Genomic DNA, 10,485 nt, shown 5'->3' on the forward strand with positions numbered 1-10,485 from the left:
GGAAAGAGTATTGAAACACAGTCCCTGACTCAGCTCCCCAGGCTGACTTATAGCACGTTTCCAGTCCTTCCTCTATTGCTATTGTTTGTTCATTTCTGATGTGAGATGAGGGGCCATGGTGATGATGACTGCTGATGGGGACTGCTGGTCCTGGCACTCATCTCATGGGGACTAGTGAGTCTCCAGCTTCCTCCGGGAATGCGCAGCTTTACAACCCATGTAAGGCAGAAGATCCGTGCATGGGCCAGGGAGAAAACAATGGGACTTGGCAGATACTCAGAGGCCCACCTGGAGATTAATCTAAACTGATTGAATTAAGTGAGAGTGATTGACTGCTGATTAGCCTACTTCAAGTTAATTAGATTGTAACCACACCTGGCTGGCCCTTAAGGAGGTAGTGTTCTCAGAAGCTAAGGACTTGGAACTTAACTCGAGACCACCTTCAAGTCCAATAAGCCAATGGATTTGGATGACACCTACCAATCAGCTTGAAGCAGCGTGTAAGGACCACCTCTGCTCCAGACCTATAAAGAGCTTCCACACTCAGTTTGGGGGGAATTCATGGTTGAAGCAGGCTCATGGCGGAGGACTTGAGGAAGAACCAGACCAGGCTGAAACTCTAGGCTAGATAGTCCTTTTCTTAACTCCACATGTTCTTCATGCCCAAAGACTGGTGCTAAAGCTTCTAATTTAAGGCGACCACACATTAGACTTTTTAGACATCACGGTTAGATTTTAAACATTACATGGCTTACAAAGTGTTTTTGGTATGTTATCTCATTGGAGGTAAGTAAGAGTGGGTACACTAACAAAAGGTTTATTTGTTAAGGGGGTTGGAACCATTTCTTCCTCATGAAGACTTGACTCATAGCCTGGTTGCACATGACAGCAAGGTCCTTGGCTGCCTGTCGCTGACAGTGGCTACAAGGGAGAGACATGCCCATTGAAAGATCTGGCAGTCACATCTGGACCATCACTAACAGGCTGCTTTTTCTTTGTGCCCCCTTCAGGTTCATCTCCAAAAAAGTCTTTTATCACCTGACAGTTGACTGGCCCGTGATCTACGACGGGAGTGATTTTCCATAGATTAGAAGGCCTGCCATCTTCACCGCTTCACTTTATCCCCGGGAAACACTACTCTTATTTATGCTCCACAGAAACACTAAAGAACAGAAGGAAAGCCTGGAGCATCTTGGGCACGCTCCCAGAAGCCTCCGCTGTCTCAGAACACTCTGCTCTGTACCGTGTACAGATGGCTATTGGCCATGCAGCTTCCTGTGACCCAGGAATCTCTCTCTTCTACTATTGAAGGACCTCAGTCACAGCCTGATGGGGATTTAAGATTAACAACCAATGACTGTGAATTTCCCAGGGGTATTCTCTTGAGTTTGCAGTACTTGGATACTTAAAGGAGATGGTCTCTTCTCTGGACAACTGTTTTTTATACCTGCTGTTGTTTGTACCCAAGAAAACAGGAGGGCCCCTGTTTATAAAAGCCGAGGGGGGGGAGGGGGGAGTCTGGAGCAGAGGGATGGGTGAATCATCCAAACTCTTGGAATGGAGTGAAGAGAGACACACTGCTCGTGGCAGTGATCAGCCATGGTTTGTAGCCATCACCATCCTCAGCATGATGCTGTAGGTTGGTATCTCTTTTCTAGCACCTTTTAAACACCAGCAAATACTCAAGGAAATCAATCATGCAAAGCAGCCATCAAAACAATTGTTGAGATAGAAAAGTCAGTTCAGTTCAGCAGCTCCTTATTAAACACCAGCTATGGGCAAGGCTTGTTGGGTGCTGAGAATACAAAGACAAAAAGGAAACAACTGGGGGCAGCTAGGTGGCGCAGTGGATAGAGCACCGGCCCTGGAGTCAGGAGTACCTGAGTTCAGATCCGGCCTCAGACACTTGACACTTACTAGCTGTGTGACCCTGAGCAAGTCACTTAACCCCAATTGCCTCACTAAAAAACAAAAAAACAAAACAAACAAACAAAAAAAGGAAACAACTGTTCCTGCCCTCAAAGGGCTTCCAATCTGATGTTCATATGGAGACTGAGACAGATGAGACTTCTGAATGCTTGGTCTTCAGCCTGGTCATGTTCCCTTATCCCTCCCATTGTCCCCCCAGTTTGGGAGCTTCTCAGAAGCTCAGCTTAGCCCTTGAGAAACCTGTCCCTGCTGCCCTCCTTCCCAAGCCTCCCTCTATGTCTAGTCTCCTCAAATAACTGCACGATTGGCTCTTGAGTTTCAGCCTTCTAAACACATGGGTAGGTAGAGTCACTCCATTAGGGACACAGTCACAGATATAAGTGTCAATTGTGAAAACAATCAAATGATCAGGTTGTCTGAGCTGGAGTCCCAGTCAGTGGCTATTCTCACACTGGACACATGCCTGCTGATGTCTGTGATGGGAAAAGGAAAAGAAAGTCGTTTTGCATTTATTTGACATTATGCTTCTCTCCAGCTAGAGAGCCCAGGAAGACCTTTTGCCTTGAGTAGAGCTTTTGGCATGGAAATGGATGTTGTTGTTTTTTCAACTGAAACTGGCTCCCTGGTACTAAATGCAAATATGTTTGCAGAAATACAAATACGTTTTCATTTGCTGATGACTCTAACCAAAGCATGGTTCTGATTCCGAAAGCAATCACTTTTGAAAGAATATTTCTTTGAGAATAGATATGTAAGCATCAAAATCATGATGTATTTACTGCGTTCTTATTCTTTGATTTAGTCTTTAGCCCTGGCACACATATAGGACATATGATTTGCAGAGCCACATTTTTTTTCCCCCTTGTTCCCATCTCATGCCTTTTAAAGAGCTCATCTGCTCTCATCCCACAGACTTTTCTCAAGGAGAATGACATTTTTTCACTGGCCCCTTCCTCTTCCCAAACACTGGACACCATCTTTGCTTTCATCATTTTCTGCCTTTATTTCCTGAACTGACTTTTCCAAGGTCGGTTGTGTCCCTCAGACCTCAGGTGCTTCCTGAGATGTGGTGCTCCTGAAGAAAGAGTACATTGGGAAGAGCAATGGACTGGGGGCTCAGAGGACCCAACTTCAGGTTCAGACTCTGCCACTCACTAGCTGCACAGCCTTGTTCAGGTCACTTCACTCTCATCTATAAAATATAAATGAGGACTTCAGGCTAGCACAGGTCATATGCATCTGCATCATGGCTGGCTGGTGAAACCCATGGATCTCTTCTCACAGCGATCTTGAAAGCCAAAAATAAAATGCACAGGATTACAAAGGAACCGAATTGTATTGAGTTATCAAAATACTCATCAAATTCATGGATCCCAGCTTAAGAGCCTCTGTGCTAAATCAATTCTAATATTCTGTGATTCTAAGTACCGATGAGAAGGACAAGTGTTGCTAGGTCCAGCACATGCTACAACGGACACTCTAATTCTAGCAACTATGAACTTTGGGGTGAAGAGAGGAAGAGAAATAGATGTTGAGTTGAAGGGCCTCGTATAGAAAGGGAAGCTGCTGATTTGCAACAGAAGAGTTGGCCATTTTGAATCAGGGAGAGGGAGCAACAGGAATGATGAATGGTGCCTGCCTTCTATTTAGGAGGTTTGACTCAAGTCCCTTGAACCACCCTCCATGAGCAGAAAGCCAATTGATGCATTCCCTCAGGTGGGAAAGGAGCAGTAGCAGTGATCTTCATTCCAGGGTTTGGAAGAAGTGGGGGAGAAGAGAGGGGAGCTGGGAGAAGAAGTTTGAGATGGGAACAAAGTTTGGGAAAGTGTTGTTGTAGTGAGTGAGGCGCAGCCACAAATCTCTTTTCAGTGAACCTTCAGCTCCAAAATCTTATCAAGAAGAGATTATTCAGGGCTAGTTGCTTGTTTTGGAAATATTTCATGACTGTCCACCTTCTGGACACTGGATAGAACTTCAAACCAGCCCCACAAGAAGGTTTATGAAACTTGAGGCTCCAGTGGTCATAGGCACCATCCTCCTCCATTGCCGTGAAGAATCAAGGGTTGACTGCATTGCTGGGAGAAGCTAGAAATCAAAAAGTAAACCTTCATCTAGCTTGAATGTACTTTGTGGCAACCAGTTTTATCTAGGGCACCAGGGCCACTTCAGGAGCCTCAGCCTGACCCCTAGCTGATAACATTGTCTTGATGATCAACACCACTGCCAACAAATATGTACAGACTTCTACTACACCCAAGGCATTGGGTCGGGTAGTAAAATATGTCTTTCCAGCTGAGGTTTGTTGTGTCTTGCTGTCATAGACTCTAGTAGGAGGACATGTTACAGATTAAAAAAAAATACAATCCATTGCTTCTTAGGAAGCCAGGCATGGAGGTCATAAGGAGACACCTTACTTAGGATGATGCATAGAATTTTGATTGTTCTAGGAGTTGGGCAATGAGATTGAAAATGAATGGCACTTTGTCGTATTCAGAGGGCTGCCCAAATCATGCCAGAGTCACTTCACTAGCTATAATAGTAGCTGCATATTTATTTTTCTGTGCTAGACACATCTTATGCTCTTAATGAGGCATTTAGCTTTTTAATGGATTCTAAGATTGGAAACACTGTAGCCTATGCAATGACCGCTCTTACCTCTAGGTGTGGCTTTAAACTGTGTTACTTTGAGTTACAGTTAGATTGCCAACTTGACTAGGTGCGGTGGGTTTGGGGTTTTGTTGTATAACTGGGAGCTGTTGAATATTTTAGTTCCAACTATAACCCATTGACCAGAAATAATCCAATAGGAAGCATCCTTGGAATTCCAGATTACTATTGTTCTTTCTTAAAAAATTGATTACAAAGGGGCAGCTAGGTGTTGCAGTGGATAGAGCACCAGCCCTGGATTCAGGAGGACCTGAGTTCAAATCCAGCCTTAGACACTTAACACTTACTAGCTGTGTGACCCTTGGCAAGTCACTTAACCCCAATTGCCTCACCAAAAAAAAAAATTGATTACAAAGCATCCAGCAGAAAGATAACTTATTTTTTTTGTAGGTCCCAAGTTACTTGGATATCCATTGCCCTGAACCATTAGTTGTACTTCACAACTCCAAGAACCAGGTCACATTTATCCAGTCATATTCTGGTATAAGCCAGTTCATGTTTTTCATTGTTGGAAAAAAAAAAATTGTCTCTAAGTACATACTTAAGAAAGCACTTTATGATTCTAGCATTGGGGATTCAGAAAGATAAGATTAAGCAAAGCCTTTCCCTGCCCTTATTCTTATCTAGAAACCTGAGAATTAATCAATCATTAGGGCTTTGGAAAAGGACAATGTGTGAATATAAAACAAGACTGATTTTCCCCTGCTCCCTGGGGTCATCAGTCCTGTTGCTTAGTAGTGCTCCTAGATACAGGTCCTACTCAAAATGCTAGGAAAATATGGCAAAGATGGCTAAAGCATGAGGTACAGACAGGGTCAAAGGCAAACTCCTGATGAAATGAAACCACTTTTATTTTAATAGAAAAGCTGTGCTTTAAGACGTGACTTACATTTTCCTCCTTGCAGCCCTGTGTGGTTTCATACTAAATGTTGGTTGTGGCCTCAGCTAAGAAGCTGAGCTTTGGTGCCTGTGGATCCTTAGCTCTGTTCAAGTCTCCAAGGCACCATGCCAGCCACTGGAGGCACTAAGACAAAAATGAACCAGTTCCTGCCCTCAGGAAGCTTCTGTTCAACTAAGTGATAATTTATGCCCACAGATGAGGGAGGGGGCATTAACTACAGGTCCTTCCTTCTGAGGTCCATTTGATCCCAAGGTCGGTGGGGGTGGGGAATAGAGAAGAGAAGCTTTGCTGCTAAAGTGACACCTGATCTGAGTGTCAGAACAAGATAGGGGGAATGCTGAGTGATCGAATGAGATTGTGTCACTGGTGAACTGAAATCCAGGTGTCAAAAAATTCCACTTTTTTCTTTGTGAAACCTTCAGTGCGCTTTGTTCTATTTCACTGTTTCCAATGGGGTCCTTCCAAAAGGCAGGGGAAACTGAATTCACTGCATGTTCTTTGGTCTTTTAATGTTTCTTTAAAAAAAAAAAAAGGTAGTAGGTGGTTACATATCTGAAAGGTTAACCAGGGCAAGGCCCCCTCCAGGCCTGGCCACGCGTTATTCAAAGGGGCTGAAGAGCAGGCACGCAGATCTTGGAATCTGCGACTTGACAGCTGGAATTATATTTAGTGAGACCAACCTTCAGTGGATCTGGCCTCATCCTGCATCTTGTTTGGGCTCCTGTTTCAGTGACATCTGCCAAAGAATTGCCCAAGAAAAGCTGTGCGAAACATGGACGCCACCCCAACCAACCTGTAGCGCTGGGGCGACAGATTTTTGTCACTTAAGTGTATTCATTTATTAGCAATACATACACTGCACCATGTGAGGTGCTTCATGCTTTTTGCCTTTTTGGTTTTTATCTCAGGAATTAAAAGGAAAAAATGTCATTTAGAGTGATGTCTCTTATTGTCATTTACATGGTGTGTGGGCAGGGAGTGAATTACGGTGACCCAGGGACAGGGTTAGAGGACCCCAGAAGACAAGAGCACTTGCTTCTTCTGCTCCCCTTTTAGGGCCATTATTTTATGTGGTACAGGCATACCAGGGCTCTTCAACCCCAGAATCTTTGTGTGCTGACCATTTGGACATCTCCTAGCCTGCTTTATTGAGATCATTTGATCCTATTTGAGATAGCAATCACTGGCATTTACATACATTTCCAAGTTTACCACATGCTTTTCTCACAATTGCTCTGTGGGCTCGATTAGAGAGTACCATTCCCATTTTACATAGGTTCAGAGAAATTAAGTCATTTTTCTAGGGCCAGACAAGCAGTCAAGGTAAAGACAAAGTCTCAGACTCAGGCCTTCTGACACCAAGCCTAGCCCTCTCTAATCCACACACTGCCCTGTCTGTCAAACACCTATCAGTAGGTATTCCTAAACGGAAATTCTAAGACCTCATCACAAATCAGATTTGGCAAAGTCAAGTGGAGATTACTAGAGTTCAGAAAAAGATCTGGATCTGAATCCTACCTTCAGATACTAGCTTTGGAACCTGAAGCAAGTTGCCTCACTTCCCTGAGGCCATGGGACAGTGCGGTGTAGAAACTGGCTACTTGGTTACCATTCACCTTTCCTCATCCCCCTATGTTGAAAAATAGTCCTTTTCTGGGGAAGCTTTCAGAGAAACTTGGGAAGACTTGTATGAACCGACGCAAACTTAAGCAGAAGTAGGAAAAAAATGGGTGTAGTGACAATAACATTGTCATGAAAAATTACCTTGAAAGATATTAGAGCTCTGATCCACCACAGGGCCAAAGGACTGATGATGAATTATGCTGCCCTATCCTTAATAATGAGGTGGTGGACTCAGGGTCCAGATTGAGACATACATTTTTTTTTTACATAACCAGTGAGGGAATATGTTCTGTTTGACTATGCATATTTGTCACAAAGGGGGTTGTTCAATTCCAATAGAAGATGAGAAGAAGAGGGAAAGAAAAAATATTTTTGTTATTTGAAAAAAAAAATTTTTAAATAGTTCTGCTACCACCCAATAATCAGGTTGAACTGTAGTTTGGAAAGGGTGATTTAGACAGGCATTCCTGGGAAAAGGTAGAAATTCTATTGCTTGAGGGCCTGGCCCACAGACCTTTTGATGCAGTGCTGTCAAAGGTAAGCCCATGGTGTCCTGTCATCTTGTTTGGGTGGCCAGGTGTGACTGGGTCCAATTACTGGTTTCTGTTTCTTGGAAAAGAAACAAAGGTGAGACATCCTAGGTCATTGCTCTTCCAGGAGCCTTTAATCGATGGAAAGTCTGGGCTCTGCAGAAGTGTCAGGACTCAGAAGAGCCACCTTTTCCACGGAGCTGTCAGAGCAGGAGGTGAGGAAGAGGGTGAGATGTCTGCAGATGACTCAGGGGAACTTCCCTGAAGTGAAAGGTCGTCACCTCTCACTATGAAGATTCGTGGGAAAATTCAGGGCAGGTCAGAGTGTTATAAGCACTGAGTGGGGGAGAAGGAGTATTACTCATAAATACAGGCAAAGCAAGCGCTGTCCACAGAAGAAAAAGAAAAAAAAATGGCCTCTTGTTTTGGAAGTGAAAACCTACAAAATGCAATAATGAAAGCTTCTTGGGGTTGAAAGGAAGGTCAGCCTTTTACTTTTCCCACACTCACTGCCTTCTATAAGGATAGTGAAGACACAGGAGGGCACATCTGCTAGACATTGTGTGCCTACTTGTCTGTCTCTCATCCCTTCTCCAGCCATCTCTGTCTCTGTCTCTGCTTGTGTCTCTCTCCTCTGTGTCTCTCTACTTTGTGTGTCTCTGTGTGTCTTCTCTGTCTCTGTTTCTCTCTCTATCTCTTGCCTCTTTCTCTCTGTCTCTGTCTCTGCCTTTCCCTCTTTCCTATCTCTTCTCTCTCTTTCTGTGAGTCTCTTCTTTCTCTCTGCCTCTTTCTCTCTTCCCCCTTTCTCTCCTCTCTGTCTCTCTTCTTTCTATCTCTGTCTCCCCTCCCCCATCTCTGTCTCTGTCTCTGCCTTTGTCTCTCTCTTTTCAGTGTCTCTCTTCTCTGTCTCTTCCTCTTTGTGTGTCTCTCTGTGTCTCTGGCTCTCTGTCTCTTCTCTCTGCCTCTTTCTCCCTTCCTCCCCCTTCTGTCTCTCTCCTCTCTTTCCATCTCTGTCTTCCCTCCCCCATCTCTGTCTCTGTCTCTGTCTGTCTCTCACCTTTGAAGTAACAGATGTCTGTGGTTTCCCTGAAGTTTTTTCTGCACATACACTGAGAGAGGTTTTCTCACAGCCACTTCCCCATCTCAGCCCCGACCTGGATTTCATTCTTATGGGCCATGATACCTCTGGTAGGGAGATATGCTTGTCAAGGAGCAGAAAGGAAGCTTGGCGAGTGGACTAGACTGGGCACTGAGTCTGGCAGCCAGTGTGGTGAGCAAGAAGTTTTCTCTAGGAAGGCCCACGAGGCCAGGGATGTGTCAGCTCCCAGACCTATGGAGAGATGGAATAAGAGATGAGTTTGTCCTAGAAAGACCTTGCTCAGTCTTCCAGGTCAGTGAGATGGGTGCCATCTGCTCACTGGCATGGGAAACACAAGTTCCAGCTGGAAGGAGGGTAGGAGTGGATGAAAATGGAGAAGAAATGTTCTCTTTAGGCTTATGGAGTTAGCCTTAGATGGCACCTTGGAGACCATTTGCTCCCACCCCCCATTTTAGAGATGAGGGAGTGAGGTAACTGTGCCAAGGTCACCTGACTCATCAGGTAAATGATGGGGCCACTCTCAAGAGGTCTGACATTACAGAGTCCATGCACCTGACTGGGAAGAGCTTCCAAGAAGGGGAACTAGTAGTTCTCCTACCTCAAGGACACAGCTGACCATTGGGCCTTGCTGAAGGTTGTCAGCCAGCGGAAGACATCACTGGAACACAGGCAAGCCCCAGAAAATATCTAGTTTTATACAGCAGGGACTATACAGATGCTGTGGGTGTGGGGAGATGGGGGGGGGGCGGTGAATCCAAGTCATTTTATTCCCAGACCACTTAACCCTGTAAGAATGGTTGGTGTGCCTCTTTGAGTAGAGTTGGGGATAATGGTGGCCAGCCTTCGAAATGCTGATGCTTTGGCTCAATGTCAGCCCTTCCAAGGATGCTGCCATTAGGGACAGCTGGACAACTGACAGCATCTGGAACCAAACTCATTCTCAAAGAAGGTCTGATCACCATGAAAAGTTATTCATGATTATTAGAAGGGATGATAATTCATAAGTACAGAAAGGGAGAACATGAGTTGGGATGGCAGGGGTAAAAGGCAAGATGGCAAAGTAGCTAGACCGCTGGACCCAGAGTCAGGGAAACTGGATTTTAAGGTCTGGATTTAAATTCTGGCTCAGTGACTTACTGTGTGACCCTAGGCAAGTAATCTTTCTAACCTCAGTTTCCTTCTCTGGAAGACAGGAATAATAATAGCACTTATCTCACATGGTTATTTTACTGATCAAATGAGATGATGTATAGAGAAAGCTTTGCAAACCTTAAAGTAACCATAGAAATATGAGCATGGTGGCCAAGTATATAATAAGTGTTCAATGAATTCTTTTTTCATTGAATCGAATGGATGAAGAGGAAAATGGCCCTCTGTATTCAACAGATTCAAAGAGAGTCTGAAAAACCTGTTACTCTGTTGGTTGCCAGGCTTGATCCAAGAGAAAGTGCAGAGCAGGGTTCTCCACTTTTTTGTGTCACAGACCACCCCCCCCCTCTCCAGTCTGGTGAAGGAAACCTATAGATCCCTTCTCAGTATCATGTGTTTTAAATAATTGAAGGAAATGCTCAGTTTTAATTAGGGATTCATGAAACCACAATAAAAATATGGGTTTTCTCCCCATACAAGTTCACAGCCCCCCTAAAATCAGTAGCTTCCTTCTCCCTGGTAGAACCTACAAACAAGCTCTCAAACCCCAGAGTACAGCAGGTGATTGAAGCAAAAGACATAAGTCA

The 10,485-nt window shown here is 44.5% G+C and overlaps 1 protein-coding gene across 2 annotated transcripts in view; it reads left to right on the top strand.

The window, feature by feature from the left end:
- FYCO1 (FYVE and coiled-coil domain autophagy adaptor 1) overlaps positions 1 to 6,427 on the top strand; it is a 99,931-nt gene extending 93,504 nt beyond the window's left edge. For both annotated transcript variants that reach the window (XM_043965173.1, XM_043965172.1), the window contains exon 18: positions 1,011 to 6,427. In XM_043965173.1, coding sequence (XP_043821108.1) covers positions 1,011 to 1,086 — 76 coding nt within the window. In that variant the 3' untranslated portion in view covers positions 1,087 to 6,427. The remainder of the gene's footprint in view (positions 1 to 1,010) is intronic.
- Positions 6,428 to 10,485: the final 4,058 nt, after the last annotated feature.

The sequence above is a fragment of the Dromiciops gliroides genome, chromosome 5, assembly GCF_019393635.1.
Source record: "Dromiciops gliroides isolate mDroGli1 chromosome 5, mDroGli1.pri, whole genome shotgun sequence".
NCBI classification, from domain to species: domain Eukaryota; kingdom Metazoa; phylum Chordata; class Mammalia; order Microbiotheria; family Microbiotheriidae; genus Dromiciops; species Dromiciops gliroides.